We start from the raw sequence: 16461 nt of genomic DNA on the forward strand, positions 1-16461 counted from the left end.
CCAGGATGGTCTCAATCTCCTGACCTCGTGATCCGCCCGTCTCGGCCTCCCAAAGTGCTGGGATTACAGGCTTGAGCCACCGTGCCCGGCCTTAATGGCAAGTATTTATTCATGTCCTCTACTCATTTGGTGTTTGGGACATTCCTTAACATGACTCTTACCATCTTCTTCAGTCAGGATTCTTTACTTTTTGTTGAAATATGCCATTCATCAGAGTATAGATAATGAGAGTACAGCTTGGTGAACTTTCACAAACTGAACACACCCATGTAATTAGCATTATCAAGGAGAAACAAAGCAGGGCCAGCCCCCAGAATTTCCACCCCTGCACCCTTCCCACCTCACCACCAAGGGTTTCACTATCACTATCTAATCACCACTCTTGGGTGTAAGTGACAGAAACTTATCTCCCAGGGACTTAAGCAGAAACCGAATGCTTCCCTCAGCTGAGGGGTCCATGGGTGAACCTTGCACAACTGGATCCAAATGCTTAGATGATGCTGTCGGCTTGCCTGTGAACTTTCTCTGCTGAGTTCTCTTCTGTGTTGACTTTTACACCCAGACAGTTTCCTCTTCCCTTGTGATCAACAGAACTCCAGAATTGCAGTTGAGCAGATGTCGCGTTCCTAGACCAATAGTTTTGTGTGGGCTGGGGGGACAGGGTCAGTATGTGGAATACAGACGTGAGCCTGTCTTGGGACACATGACCGTTACGAGCCAGGAGTGGTAGATCAGCCCCATCTGAGCCACATGTACTTTTGAGTGGGTGAGGGGGGTTCCCCAGGGAAAAGCCTAGCTACTGTTATGAGAAGGAAAAACAGGTACTGAGTGGACAGAACCAAGCATGCCCAGTGTACCTGTGCAGTGCCCATCCTCACACTGGTCACCAGAGAACAGGTGTTCACTTGCAAAAAACCACAATCCAAAGTTCCAGGTTGCTCACAGTCTAGAAGAGAAAGCAAAGTACAATGCAGGGCAGAGTGGGGCGTGCCTTGACAGGCGCAGAGGAGGCGGCTGCAGGCGAGGCTGAGATGCCTCCCAATGGGAGTCAGGGCTGGGCACTCATAGCATGAGTTAGGGATTGGGAGAGATAGAGCTTGTTTGATGAACACTGATGATTCCCGGCCGTCTGAAGCCTGGGATATGGGAGATATGGTTGGAAAGCTGAAGGTTACTGAGTAGGAGAATGGCAGGATCAGATGTGTGGTGTAGGCACCTCTGGGGGCAACTATACAAGATGGACTGAAGGGAGGCCAGGTGGGGACTTTGCTAGAATCCAGGAGAGAAGGATGCAGCCAGGACCAGCGTGACCCTCCCGTGGCTGAATGTCCAGGCCGTCCACTGGGACACCATCAGGTCCCTTGACCGTCACATAGCCAGATGTGTCTTCAATGTCCCCAACTTGATTGTCAGCTCCGCCAGGATCGGGATCCTGAGCACTGACTTTCCTGGATTGAATCTTTTGCTGATCTTATCTTTTCTCTATTTTGCAGTCTTTACCTGTCATTTATGTTTTTTGTTCTACTTTTCACATCTTTTAAATTTTTCTTTCAACCTTGCTAATATCTAATGCAATTAGCCCCAAGGAAAACTAAGAGAAACAAGAAAAAACAAGAAAGGAAATGTACTCTCAGTACTTCAGCTGTGAGCTGGAGTGTTTTGCTGTGGCTTTAGGTTTTTGATTTTTTTTGAGAAAGAGGGTCACCCTCTGTTGCCCACGCTGGTGAGCAGTAGAACGATCATAACTCACTGCAACCTTGAGCTCCTGGGCTCAAGAGATCCTCCCACCTCGGCCTCCCAAAGTGCTGGGATTACAGGCATGAGCCACTGTGCCCGGCCTCCAGGCATATTTTATGCTTTCTCAAGCTATGTGTAGTATTTTGACAAAAATAAATTTTAAAAAGAGTTAATGTCAAAAAAAGTTTCTGTGACTTAAGAAGGACCACTGCTTAGGGTGCTCCTGGGTACCAAAACAAGAAACAGAACTTTCTATTCCCTTTATGGCCTCTTGTACTTTTTAGTTCCACCCTCCTCCTGAAAAACATATGATCATTTTCATCATCGTTATCATCACCATCATCACCACTAATTACTTGTTGGAAATTTAAAGCAGAATTGCCTCTGAGGTTGGAGGGCTGGAGAGGGCATGAGAGATAGGAAATGTCACTTCCTTTTGCCTGACTAGCTTTGTGCTCTGGTGTGGGGCTGTGTCTGCCCAGGGAGTGTGGCCTCTTTTCCTGTCTTCACACATGAAACATGAGCTGACAATGCCCTCATCTGTACCTTGAGAATTTTTTCGAGATGGAGTCTCGCTCTGTCACCCAGGCTGGAGTACAGTGGTGCAGTCTCAGCTCACTGCAACCTCCGTCTCCCAGGTTTAAATGATTCTCCTGCCTCAGCTTCCTGAGTAGCTGGGACTGCAGGCACCTGCCACCACACCCGGCTAATTTTTGTATTTTTAGTAGAGATGGGGTTTTGCCAAGTTGGCCGGGCTGGTCTCCATCTCCTGACCTCTAGTGATCTGCCCGCCTCAGCCTCCCAAAGGGCTGGGATTACAGGCGGGAGCCACCATGCCTGGCTTAGAATTTTATACAACATCTATGTGTTACCTTTTCCAAAAATTAAACTATAATAAATATGTGCTCCTCATCAAGGGAAGACTTTCAAGGGGGAGATAGGCCTTCCAGGATGGGAAATGATACCGGACAAAGGCTCAGGACTGCGACACCCACTACAGAGCCCTGCAGTGAGAGTCTGGTTCTTGGATTTATTTATGTTTGTTTGTTTGTTTGTTTACTTTTTGAGATGGAGTCTCACTCTGTCACCCAGGCTGGAGTGCAGTGGCGTGATCTCGGCTCACTGCAACCTCCACCTCCTGGGTTCAAGCGATTCTCCTGCCTCAGCCTCCCGAGTAGCTGGGACTACAGGCACCTGCCACCACGCCCGGCTAATTTTTGTATTTTTAGTAGAGACAGAGTTTCACCATTCGGTCAGGCTGGTGTCGAATTCCTGATCTTAGGTGCTCTACCCGCCTTAGCCTCCCAAAGTGCTGGGTTTACAGGTGTGAACCACCGTGCACCCGGCCTATTGATTTATTTATTATTTATTTATTTTTGAGACAGGGTCTCTCTCCATTGCCCAGGCTGGAGTGCAGTCACACAATCTCAGCTCACTGCAACCTCTGTCTCCTAGGCTCAAGCAATCCTCCCACCTCAGCCTCCTGAGTAGCTGGGACTACAGGTCTGTACCACTGCACCAGGCTAATTTTTGTATTTTTAGTAGAGATGGGGTTTGGCCCTGTTGCCCAGGCTGGTCTTGAGCTTCTGGGCCCAAGCATTTCACCCACTTCAGCCTCCCAAAATGCCGTAATTACAGGCATAAGGTACCATACCCGGCTGGCTCTTGGATTTAAGCCCCTGCCCTTCCTCTTCCTCACTGGGTATTCACGTCTCTGAGCCCCACTGCTTCAATTAAAACAGACAGGGATGGTCATTTCTGCCTCCTAGGGACTTAGCATTTAATTATGAAGACAAAAGTACCTATCACAGGGCCTGCCTGACTTTTTCTTCCTCATGTCGAACCCTTGTCCCAAATGTCCACTGTGCTGAGTGCAAGGCTTCTATCAGAATGCTCCCAGCTGGGAACTGGTCTTCTGGAGACTCTGTGGCATAGGATGATTCAACCACCTTCCTAGTTCTTGAGTTTCAGTAATAGGATCTCATAGCAGTTCCTGTAGTGTGTGAGTCACTTAAAAAGACCTCTGGCTTTCCTGGAACACAGGTAACAAATACTTTGGCTTGGGATCAAGATCCTCCCTACCCAGGGAAGGGCTGGGCTGGCCAGGACAACTGTGTTTGGGCCAGAGCAGCAGGGTCCTGCACTCTGCAGGGAGCAATCACACATGGGAGAGGCCCACAGCCTGGGATCAGACGTGTCAGGAGCTTAGGAACGGGAGTCCTGGGGTCCCAGCTTTCTTGCTGTCTCTCCAAGCCTTGAGTCCTTCACCTGAAAAACTGACATCATCATGTCCCCCTCAGGGCCCGTTGAGTTGAGCCATCCTGTGGACTTGAAGCACCTAGCACTTGAAGTCAGAAAATGAGTTCCCTTCTCTTTCGGTGCCCCACTGGCTGAAAGCCAACCATCGTCAGCCCACTGGCACTGGAGGAGCGGTGATCATGTGCAGAGCAGAGGAGTGGCTACTCTCCCCGTCTTCCAGGTTTTCCCAGAGAGGCTGTGGAGTCAGCTGGTGACAGAGCTGCGGGGCATCCTCCACCCACCCCTGTTGCCTCCTGATGAGGGGAAGGGGCAGAAATGGGATCTGCTCCCAAGTTAGACCCTGGCTTCTCTCAGTGGTGACCTGGACAGGGGAAGGGGGAAGGCAGGGAGCAAAGGATGCAGGAGCAAGGAGAAAACTTCCAGGCCCCTCCCTTCCAAAGTCACCCGGTCTTGAGATCATTGCAGAAGCAACAGGTGCAAAGAGAAGAACACTTTGGGACTTTGGAATGCGAGGGCCGGCCCAGTGTTCCTTCTACCCTGTGAGACATGCGTGACATTCCTTTGTTTTGTTTTTGAGACAGAGTTTCGCCCTCGTTGCCCAGGCTGGAGTGCAATGGCATGATCTCGGCTCACCACAACCTCTGCCTCCCAGGTTCAAGTGATTTTCCTGCCTCAGCCTTCCGAGTAGCTGGGGTTACAGGCATGCGCCACCACGCCTGGCTGATTTTGTATTTTTAGTAGAGATGGGGTTTCTCCATGTTGGTCAAGCTGGTCTCAAACTCCCGACCTCAGGTGATCCGCCCGCCTCGGCCTCCCAAAGTGCTGGGATTACAGGTGTGAGCCTCCGTACCCGACCTATGCGACATTCTTAAGGTCCACTAAAGGGCTAGTGGTTGGAAGCCAGAGGATGGCCTGTAAGATACTGGAATTGGAAGAGTAGGTGGCCTATGGGTGTCTCCTCTTGGGGGAGACTCCCCAGGTTGGGGGGTTTCCTCCTCTGCACACAGTAGCTCAGCACAAGGACAGTAACAGTAATGGGGGCATGTGTGTAAGGAATGCTTTCCCAGGCCCCCTCTTCTTAGGTGTTTGCAGCAGCATCTCACGACAGCTCTAAGAGGTTAAATGTTGCAAATCCCATTTTACAGAAGTGGAAATCGAGCCTCAGAGAAGTTATGTCGCTTTTGGGGCTATCTTCCCCTATAGAGTGTGACTCCTTCGCCCTCCTGCTTTACCAGGTACTGAGGAACCTCTAATCATCTCCCATGGATTTGTGATCAGCGTTGCAGCTCTCCAGCAGCCCTGGACAGTGGTGAGTCCCCTCAGTTGGCCAGAACAGTACTCTGCTCTCACCTCTCTGCTTCTCTGGCTCCATCCCAGCTCCGCCTCAACTGGTCTCCTTGCAAACCCACAGGGCTTCAGGACACCCTCCCTCTGAAGCCCATGCTGCCTTCAGCACTTCATCCCCCACCAGTGATGGCAACAGTTGGTGTTCTTTGTCCACTGTATTTATTGGCTCATGTTTTTGTTTTTGAGACAGAGTCTCACTCTTTTGCCCAGGCTGGAGTGCAGTGGTACAATCTCAGCTCACCACAACCTCTGCCTCCGGGTTCAAGCAATTTTCCCACCTCACCCTACCAAGTAGCTGAGACTACAGGCATGCGCCACCATGCCCAGCTAATTTTTTTATGTTTTTGGTAGAGATGGGGTTTCACCATGTTGGCCAGGTTGGTCTTGAACTCCTGACCTCAGCTGATCTGCCCACCTCAACCTCCCAAATTGCTAGGATTACAGACATGAGCCACTGTGCTTGGCCTTATTTGCTCATTTTGATATTGTATTGTATTTTTTGAGTCAGAGTCTCACTCTGTCACCCAAGCTGGAGTACAGTGGCAGGATCAAAGCTCACTGCAACTTCAAACTCCTGGGCTCAAGCAGTCCTCCCATGTCAGCCTCCCGAGTAGCAGGGACCACAGGCATACACCACCACACCTGGCTTTTCTTTTCTTTCGTTCTTTCTTTTTTTCTTTCTTTTTTTTTTTTTTTTAATGTTTTTGTAGAGACAGGCAGGCTATCCATATGTTGCCCAGGCTAGTCGCAAACTTTTAGCTTCAAGGTATCCTCCCCCCTCAGCCTCCCAAAGTGCTGGGAGTACAGGCTTGAATCATCACGTCCTGCCTGTTTGCTTATTTTCAATAAGAAAAGTTATACCTGTCTTTTTAAACAAAAAAATCATACAATGCAGAGCATATACTGTAGCAAGGGCACTCTTCAGTTAAGGACATTACTGCGTGTCCCTCCTGTCCATCCAGGATATTCAGACATTTTCCCATTGCCCAATAATCCACCCAAATCCTGTGTTATGTGCTGCTATCATCCCCCTTTTACAGATGGGTAAACTGAGTCATGGAGCGATGCAATATTTGGTTCAAGATCACGGGCTATGTATGTCAGTGTAGTGTGGAAAGTTAGAAAAAAGATCACAGACTACGGAGTGAAAGAGCCTCAGGGAGCCTGGCCGTGCTGTGACATCCACCAGAGCGCCTATCAGTTCGACAACCTAAAAGAGTTTCCTCACAGGAATTCTTAAGCAAAAGACAGGAATTCCGTTTGAAATATATTTCCCTCTCCAAATAGACAATGGTAATGTAGGTAGGTAACTAAGAAGATAGGACTCACATATAGACAGATTTCTGACCGCATTCTGCATTTGTACTTTTGCTCTCAGCTAGACTGGATCTTGAGTTATGTCTTAAGGCCACATTTCCGGGAGAGCGCCCCACTGAGACCATCATGTTCATGGGAGGCTCTGGTCTGGTGGTCGAATCTGCTCCCAGAAGGCACTGGGCAATGGGGCACGGGATGGGCACGCAGGCTGCAGCCCCTAACCGCTGCGCTCTCCTCCCTAAGGCCCCCAGCAGTCAGCATGTGGCTGCCGCGAGTCTCCAGCACAGCAGTGACCGCGCTCCTCCTGGCGCAGACCTTCCTCCTCCTCTTTCTGGTTTCCCGGCCAGGGCCCTCGTCCCCAGCAGGCGGCGAGGAGCGCGTGCATGTGCTGGTGCTGTCCTCGTGGCGCTCGGGCTCGTCCTTCGTGGGCCAGCTCTTCAGCCAGCACCCCGATGTCTTCTACCTAATGGAGCCCGCGTGGCACGTGTGGACCACTCTGTCGCAGGGCAGCGCCGCAACGCTGCACATGGCTGTGCGCGACCTGGTGCGCTCCGTCTTCCTGTGCGACATGGACGTGTTTGATGCCTATCTGCCTTGGCGCCGCAACCTGTCCGACCTCTTCCAGTGGGCGGTGAGCCGTGCACTGTGCTCGCCACCCGCCTGCAGCGCCTTTCCCCGAGGCGCCATCAGCAGCGAGGCAGTGTGCAAGCCACTGTGCGCGCGGCAGCCCTTCAGCCTGGCCCAGGAGGCCTGCCGCTCCTACAGCCACGTGGTGCTCAAGGAGGTGCGCTTCTTCAACCTGCAGGTGCTCTACCCGCTGCTCAGTGACCCCGCGCTCAACCTGCGCATCGTGCACCTGGTGCGCGACCCGCGGGCCGTGCTGCGCTCCCGGGAGCAGACAGCCAAGGCTCTGGCGCGTGACAACGGCATCGTGCTGGGCACCAATGGCACGTGGGTAGAGGCCGACCCCGGCCTGCGTGTGGTACGCGAGGTGTGCCGTAGCCACGTGCGCATCGCGGAGGCCGCCACACTCAAGCCGCCGCCCTTCCTGCGCGGCCGCTACCGCCTAGTGCGCTTCGAGGACCTTGTGCGGGAGCCGCTGGCAGAAATCCGTGCGCTCTACGCCTTCACCGGGCTGAGTCTCACACCACAGCTGGAGGCCTGGATCCATAACATCACCCACGGATCTGGACCTGGTGCACGCCGTGAAGCCTTCAAGACTTCGTCCAGGAATGCGCTCAACGTCTCCCAGGCCTGGCGCCACGCGCTGCCCTTTACCAAGATCCGCCGCGTGCAGGAACTGTGCGCTGGTGCCCTGCAGCTGCTGGGCTACCGGCCTGTATACTCTGAGGACGAGCAGCGCAACCTCGCCCTTGATGTGGTGCTGCCACGAGGCCTGAACGGCTTCACCTGGGCATCGTCCACCTCCTCGCACCCCCGGCATTAGTGGAGGCCACAGTTGTAGCGGGTGCCAGGTCCAGGAGGAGAGTGCATGGTGCAGAGGGGGCTGGGGCGCACGGAGAAGCAGGTCCCTATATTGACCAAGGAGTTCATGGTACCCCCCTGAAGTAGGCAAGGACTGCACGTTTCTTTCTCTCTTGATTCTTGGTTTTCCTGAGTCCTCTGGAGCTGCCTTCTCATTAGGTTCACTCTACATGGAAAGCAACTCTTGCCCCTGCCTCCTCTGGGCACAGGGTATGCGTTCAGATGACTTGGCTCCTACTCAAGGGCTTTCTTCCCCTTTAACTCTCTCCTTCTGGGGACACATCCTGCAGCAGCTGAGGGGGTGCCCTAGCACTGGCCGGGAGTGGAGAGGCACTGTGGTGGTAAGACTCCAAAGGTCCGTACATCACATACACATGCACGCATGCACACATGGCAAAACTCAGAAGTGAAAGGACTTGTCCAAAATCACATGGTGAGAAGGAGGATGAAGGGAGGAGAGAGCTTTTGCTCTGGGGCTCCAGTGGGGAGGAGAGGCCCTGCCTCCTGGGTGAGAAGGGTCAGATTTTCCCATTTTAATTGCTTTCAGGAAGAGCAAACAGAGTCATGGCCAGGGACACAGCTGAGAGATTGTAGGGGCCCCAGCCCTACTGGGTCTGTGGGTTTTTCTCCCCTTGTGCGGAGACGAGAGATCGTAGAAATAAAGGATACAAGACAGCTGGGCCTGGGGGACCACTACCACCAAGATGCGGGGACTGGTAGTGGCCCTGAATGCCTGGCTGTGCTGTTATTTATTGGATACAAAGCTAAAGGGTAAAGGGTAAAGAGTGGGAGTCATCTCCAGTGATTGATGAGGTCATGTGAGTCACGTGTCCACCGGACAGGGGGCCCTTCCCTGTTAGGTAGCCGAGGTGGAGAGAGGATAGCTTACATCATTATTTCTTCTATGCTCTTTTCAGAAAGATCAAAGACTTGAATACTTCCACTAGTTTTGCTACTGCTAGCTAGAGGGCGGATCCAGGTGTACATGAAAGTGAAACAGGAGCGTGACCGCTGAAGCACAGCATCGCAGGGAGACGGTTAGGCCTCCGGGTAACTGTGGGCGGGCCTGACTGATGTCTAGCTCTGACTACCACTAGACCAGGGTCCGCTTGGTGACGGGCGTCTTCCCAGACGCTGTTATTACCGCTAGACCAAGGAGTCCTCTGGTGGCCCTCTCTGGGCATGACAGAGGGCTCACACTCTTGTCTTCTGGTCACTTCTCACCATGCCCCTTCAGCTCCTATCTCTGTATGGCCTGGATTTTCCTAGGTTATAATTGTAGAGCAAGGATTATTATAATATTGGAATAAAGAGTAGTTGCTACAAACTCATGATTGATGATATTCACATATAATCATATCTATGATCTCTATCTAGTAGAACTATTCTTATTTTATATATTTTATTATACTGGAACAGCTCGTGCCCTCGGTCTCTTGCCTTGGCACCTGGGTGGCTTGCCACCCACAACAGATAGAGGAGGCTTTGAATGCTGAGACCAGAGCTTATCATCCTGGACAGGCCTGGAGGGAGGCAATAAGTGGGAAAGGTAGGGGGAGAGAAGGCTGGGGAGGGCTGGGCAGCGAGCCAGGCATAGTGAGTGGCAGAGCAAGCAGGGGACAGCAGGATCAGTGCCTGGAAGGCAGGTGTGCCCGTCAGGGGGGAGTGGAACTCATCAGGCTTGCCAAGAGGTTGGAAGGGAAATGGCTCTGGGCTGGATCTGTCTTCCCTTGGTCCTTCTGGGCCAGGCCTTGGAGGAGAGCAGAGGATGATCCCTGCCTGTGAGCCACACTTCCTAGCTCTGGGGGCAAAAGGGCTTAGTAAAGGAATGCTGGATGTGTAGAGGGTTTAGTCCCAAGCTCAGGAAATGAGAGTCAATAAGTACCCAGTACATGTTTAAAAGAAAAGCTCACAGAACCTCTGGAAAGGACAGGGAAGCTGAGTTAGCCACGTAAATGAACCCAAGTCACGCTGGAACGCAGAGCTGGTCTGAGAACTGTGTTGGATACCACCAGAACTTCTGACCCTGTTACCTGTGAAATGAGGCAGTTTCCCTCACGGTTGCCATCAGGTACCGGGCGGGATGCAGGTGGTCACCAGCTTCTGATCCTCATCCTGGCGGTGGCCACAGATTGGGGGAACGTGGATTGTGGAGCCACATCCTCCCTGCATAGCAGGCAGGGCAAGGGAGATCTGACATTTTCTGCTTTACGTAGAGGGAGCAGAGGCACATTAGCCTTAAAGTTGAAGCTCATTTTAGGTTCCTTCCAGCTTTAGAAGCTTCAACCAAATGAAACTTGAATCTGTCTCTCGTGACAATAATAGGAGGAAGGTATTTAAAACTCCAGATTTATGAATGGGTACTACGTGGCTTAGAGAGTATCTTTCTTTGTTCTTGTTCAGGTGGTTATAACAAAATACCTTAAAAGTGGGTAACTTGGCTGGATGCAATGGCTCATGCCTGTAATCCCAGCATTGTGGGAGGCCGAGGTGGGTGAATCACCTGAGGTCGGGCATTCAAGACCAACCTGGCCAACATGGCAAAAACCTTCCTCTACTAAAAATACAAAATTAGTGGGGTGTGGTGGCACATACCTGTAATCCCAGTTACTCGGGAAGCTGAGGCAGGAGAATCGCTTGAACCCAGGAGGCGGAGGTTACAGTGAGCAAAGATCAAGCCATTTCACTCTAGCCTGGGTGACAGAGCAAGACTTCATCTCAAACAAAAAAAAAGAAAAAAAAAGACTGGGTAACTTATAAACATACGTTTTTCTCATGAGTCTGGAGACTGGGAAGTCTAAGCCACCAGTGTTGTCTGATGAGGGCCCACTTTTTCACGTGCCTTCTAGCTGTGTCCTCTTATGGTAGAAGATAGGAGGCAGCTCTCCAGGGCCTCTTTTTGAGATGGAGTCTGGCTCTGTCGCCCAGGCTGGAGTGCAGTGGCACAATCTCGGCTCACTTGCAACCTCTGCCTCTCTCTGCCTCCTGGGTTCAAGCAATTCTCCTGCCTCAGCCTCCTGAGGAGCTGGGACTACAGGGATGCACCACCATGCCCAGCTAATTTTTGTATTTTTGTAGACACTGGGTTTCACCATATTGGCCAGGTTAGTCTCAAACTCCTGACCTCAAGTGATCTGCCCGCCTTAGTCTCCCAAGTGCTGCGATTACAGGCATGAGCCACTGCACCCAGCCTCCAGGGCCTTTTTAAGAATGTCACTTATCCCATTCTTGAGGTCTCCACCCTCATTATCTAATCACCTCCCAAAGGCTCCACCTCCCAACACCATCATATTGTGGGTTAAGATTTCAACCACATGCCAGGCATGATGGCTCATGCCTGTAATGCCAGCATTTTGGGAGGCTGAGGTGGGCGGATCATTTGAGGTCAGGAGTTTGAGACCAGGCTGGTCAACATGGTGAAACCCCGTCTCTACTAAAAATACAAAAAATTAGCCGGGGGTGGTGGTGCATGCCTGTAATCCCAGCTACTCAGGAGGCTGAGGCAGGAGAATCCCTTGAATCCAGGAGGCGGAGAGTACAGTGAGCCAAGACAATGCCACTGCACTCCAGCCTGGACAACAGAGTGAGACTCCGTCTCATGCCCAGCCCGACAGTAGCATCCCTTCATTTGCCCCTGTTTAAGTCACAAATTTTATTGATGGCTGCAATTAATGGCCTCTTTGTATCCAAGTCCTTTGCTGTATGACCCACCCATTCTCCCCTGACTGCCAAGGTGTCAGGACATGCTTGACTGGTTCCCGAATTTGCTGTCTGCACATGGGCAGTACATCAAGCCTCAGAGTGAACCCAGGTTAACTTTCAGGACAAAGAAAGTGGCCTGGCTGACTAGGCACAGTAAAGCCAAGCCTGGGTAGGTACACACTTGTGGTGCTGATCACGTATGTTGCATTTCTCTGTGAGAGTGCAGTCCCAACAGGAAAGTTTAATTGCTGGGGACTGCCTAGTGCTGTGACGGGGAACAGAGTTCTGAGTTGCTGTGGGGGTGACTGCATTGACCACGGTTAGTGGCTTGCTGTATTGACACTCTGTGCTGTGTGACCATGGCTCCTGCCATCAAGAAGTGGAGTCTGTTTCCCCACCTCTGAATCCAGGCTGGTCCTGTGACTTGCTTTGTCCTGTAGACGAATGTAGTGCAACTTCCTGTGAGCCAGTTTCAAGCACAGGCCTTGGAAGCAAAACTTGGCCTCCACCTGTCTTAGGTTTTCAGCTGGGGCTCTGCTGTGGTTTGATCGTGTCTCCCAAAGTTGGAAACTTCATCCCCAGTGTTGTGAGGTGGGGCTTGATGAAAAGTAATTAGGCCACATGGGTTATGCCCTTGTGAATGGGTAGATAACATTATTTCTGGGCCCAGGCCTGGTGGCTCATGCCTATAATCCCAGCATTTTGGGAGGCTCAGGTGGGCGGATTACTTGAGGTCAGGAGTTTGAGACCAGCCTGGCCAAGCAAGTAAAACCCCATTTCTACTCAAAATACAAAAATTAGCCAGGTGTGATGGCACATGCCTGTAATGCCAGCCACTTGGGAGGCTGAGACAGGAGAATCGCTTGAACCCAGGAGGCAGAGGTTGCAATGAGTTGAGATCGCACCACTGTACTCCAGCCTGGGCAACAAAGTGAGACTCCATCTCAAAAAAAAACATTATTTCAGGAGTGAGTTGGTTATCCTGAGAGTGGTGCCTTATAAATGAAGGAGTTCATTCTCTCTTTGTCTTTCTCTCGCCCTCACTTTGCCCTTCTGCCATATGATGCCTTCCACTGTGCTAGGACACAGCAAGAAGGCTCTCGCTAGATGCTGGCTCCTTGATCTTGGGCTTCCCAGCCTCCAGAACTGTAAGCCAACTTCTATTTATTATATATGACCCATGCTGGGTTCAGTGGCTCACGCCTGTAATCCCAATACTTTGCAAGGCTGAGGCAGGAGGATCACTTGAGACCAGGCATTCAAGACCAGCCTGGGCAACATAGTGAGACCCCATCTCTACAGAGTTAAAAAAAATTAGTGGGGCATGGTGTTGTGCACCTGTAGTCCTAGCTCCTTGGGACGCTGAGTTGGGAGGATTGCTTGAGCCCAGAAGGTTGAGGCTACAGTGAACCATGATCATACCAGTGCACTCCAGCCTGGGTGACAGAGCAAGACACCTGTCTCTAAATAAATGACCCCATATGTGGTATTGTTATAGCAAAACAAAACAGATTAAGAGACTTTTTAATGAAAAGACAGATTCACAAAGAAACACAATTTTTTTGTTTTTGTTTTTTTGAGGCAGAGTCTTGCTCTTGTCCCCCAGGCTGGAGTGCAGTGGAGCCATCTTGGCTCACTGCAACCTCCGCCTCCCAGTTTCAAGCGATTCTCTTGCCTCAGCCTCCCGAGTAGCTAGGATTACAGGTGTACACCACCACGCCCGGTTACGTTTTTTGTATTTTTGGTAGAGATGGGGTTTCACCATGTCGATCAGGCTAGTCTGGAACTCCTGACCTCAGGTGATCCACCTGCCTTGGCCTCCCAAAGTGCTAGGATTACAGGCATGAGCCACTGCGCCCAGCGAAAAACAGTTTATTAACACAGGCAGCCAACATCACTTGGGATAAGCCTCAAAGTAACAAAGTGATGGCTTGGAACACTGTCTTACACAGCATTTTAAAAAAAGACAGTAAATTTGTAGAGAAATGACGACCAAGGACAACAGTTTTAGGCTTCCAAAGGTAGTAAACTATGGGATGGTAAATATCCGAGAGGAAGCTGATGCAGCAGGATTTGTCTGCAGCAGCCTCTGGTACAACCTCTGGCTGGGCAGAGTTAATGGTTGTCTCCAGTGATGGAGAATTTATATTGTGCCTTTAGGCAGAAAAGGGGAGGGAAACCTGACCTTTTCCTGCACTTTCTGCTTCTTAATTGCCATCAGCTGAAAATCATTCTAACGTGAAAAAGGCATGATCTGAGCTGACGCCTCTGCTTTCCTCCACCTGAAGAGAACCTGCGTGCGCTCCTTTGCTTCGGACCTCCACCTCTGGACCTCCACCTGCTGGAAAAGCAGGGACTAAGAGAGGGAGAGTTCAGGTGTCCCAATCCAGGCCATCCTAGACCCACCAGCCCCTCACCAGCCCCCGCTGATCAGTACGCAGCCACTTTGGCTACCTTCTACTGGCCAAAGCGCGTCCCAGGGCTCACCCAGATTCAGAGGTGGGGGAACTGAGTCCACCACTTGAGAGGAGTAGCTATAAAGACATTTGAGCGAGACCAGCTGAGCCCAGCACTGCCGGCCAAGTCGAAGACTTAAGGAGCAATAAAAAGTGCTTATTGTGTTTGAATCATTTGAGTGTTGCCGTGGTTTGTTACAAAGCATTACCTAACCCATACAGTTGAGAACAGAGGGCCCCTGGCACGTGCAGCTTCCAACTTTCCATGAGGGTTCAGGCTCCCTCCCTACTGGTAGGGCTGGAATTAGTCTCTCCCTTTACCTGTAGGCCCTGTGATGCAGCTGGAAGTGTCTGGGCCCAGCAGTCACCCACAATTAGGGGAAGGCATGCTTGCTGCCTCTGCTGTGGCTGTGGGAGCTCAGGAGGGGTAATCAAAGCCCTGGATGTGCTGATGGGTGCATGGGAGCAATGTTGCCTGGAATAAGTCAGAGAACCCACCCACTATCAAGAGGCTGCTGGGGCCTCAATGGTGGGCCTTATTTTTGTTATTTTGCAATCAAGAAGATATATTATCCACATCAACACTGTATCAACTCCTCATGGCCACCACAGACCCTGTGTCCCCCAGCTTTGCCTTTGCGGTGCCTTTGTCACCCACTCCTACAGACCGCCCCTGCCACAACTGCCCCATCATCTCTACAGGGTTAAATCAATTGTTTTAATTTTTACCTACCTGATGGGTGAAAAATACTACTCAGTGTTTCAATCTGCACTTCTTTAATTCCTGGGGCACCTGAACATTTTTTCATGCTTATTAATCAGCTGTATTCCTTTTTCGTTGTTCGAGGCCTCTGCCCACGTTTCTGTCGACTTACTGCAGGCTCTTTTGAGTGTGCTTTGTTCTTTTTGTTGCAAATGGTTTCTCCTAACTTGTCATCTGTTTTTTTGTTGTTGTTATTATTGTTTTGTTTTGTTTTTTAACTTACTTTATGGCATTTTCCCCTCAGGCTTCCTAAAAAAAGAAAAGCTTCGAGATAAAATTGATATACAACATCTACACATAAAGTGTAGTTTGATTAAACATTTGTACATACCTGTGAAATCAAATCACCACCTCATCACAATCAAATTCCAAAAAGTTTCACCTGGTTTATCATATTGTTGGATGTGAATGCTTTCCTTATGGTCAGTGGATTTTATGTCTTGTTCAAACGACTTTGTCCCCCTACGATGATAAAAATGGTCTTCACATTTGCTTCCAGTACTTTAGTAGTCTAGTGTTTTATGCTTGGATCTAAGTTGCATGGAATATTCCTGATCGATGCGAGTCATTAGTTCTCCCAGCGCCCTCTACTGAATTATCTCGCTCATCACACACTCAAACTACCATGGGCTGCAATCTGTCCCTCACCCAAAGGCCCTCTCCACACCAGTGGCTCAGGTGAGCAGTTTCTTTAGGTCGAATGACCCCTATGCTGAGGTTCAGTAGGTTATCCCCTGTCCCTTCACAAGTTAATGGATTTAGATTTAAGCACCACCCTCCCCCAGCAGATTACAATTCAGATATCCTCTCAAAGAGCAAATCCTTATTCTGTGAGTGACTCAATTAGGACCATGTTCCTTAAGAACCAGAGCTAGGCTGGGTGCACCTGTAATCCTAGCACTTTGGGAGGCCGAGGTGGGCGGATTGCTAGAGCTCAGGAGTTCAAGACCAGCCTGGGCAACTTGGCGAAACCCGGTCTCTACTAAAACAAACAAACAACAACAACAAAAAACTTAGCCAAGCGTGGTGGTATGTGCCTGAAATCCCAGCTACTTGGGAGGCTGAGGCATGAGAATTGAACCCAGGAGGTGGAGGTTGCAATGAGCCGAGATCACCCCACTGCACTCCAGCCTGGGTGATAGAGCGAGACTCTGTCTCAAACAAACAAAAAAACAAAAGAACCAAAGCTAAAGCCTTGATGAAATGGAAAGGATTGGTGAACTATCCATTTTTCCAAGACAGCAATTCATTCCAGCCGATCGAGCATTTTCTCCTTTGGGGGTAAGACCAGAAAACCTGGCCTGTCCCAGTTATTCCGCTCCCAGTCCTCAAGAACTCCACTCATTCATTCAACACACATTATGGGTTGAGCACCAATCAGGCACTGGGCTGTTG

General features: G+C 50.6%; 1 protein-coding gene across 1 annotated transcript in view; it reads left to right on the forward strand.

Annotated features, from left to right (window-relative positions):
• The window catches only part of CHST6 (carbohydrate (N-acetylglucosamine 6-O) sulfotransferase 6), a 16035-nt gene extending 7909 nt beyond the window's left edge, over positions 1-8126 (forward strand). Inside the window, exons 2-3 of the mRNA XM_011945999.1 lie at positions 5232-5305; positions 6904-8126. Coding sequence (XP_011801389.1) covers positions 6920-8107 — 1188 coding nt within the window. The 5' untranslated portion in view covers positions 5232-5305; positions 6904-6919 and the 3' untranslated portion in view covers positions 8108-8126. The remainder of the gene's footprint in view (positions 1-5231; positions 5306-6903) is intronic.
• The last annotated feature ends 8335 nt before the right edge of the window (positions 8127-16461 follow it).

This window comes from Colobus angolensis, unplaced genomic scaffold, assembly GCF_000951035.1.
Source record: "Colobus angolensis palliatus isolate OR3802 unplaced genomic scaffold, Cang.pa_1.0 Scaffold248, whole genome shotgun sequence".
Lineage (NCBI taxonomy): Eukaryota > Metazoa > Chordata > Mammalia > Primates > Cercopithecidae > Colobus > Colobus angolensis.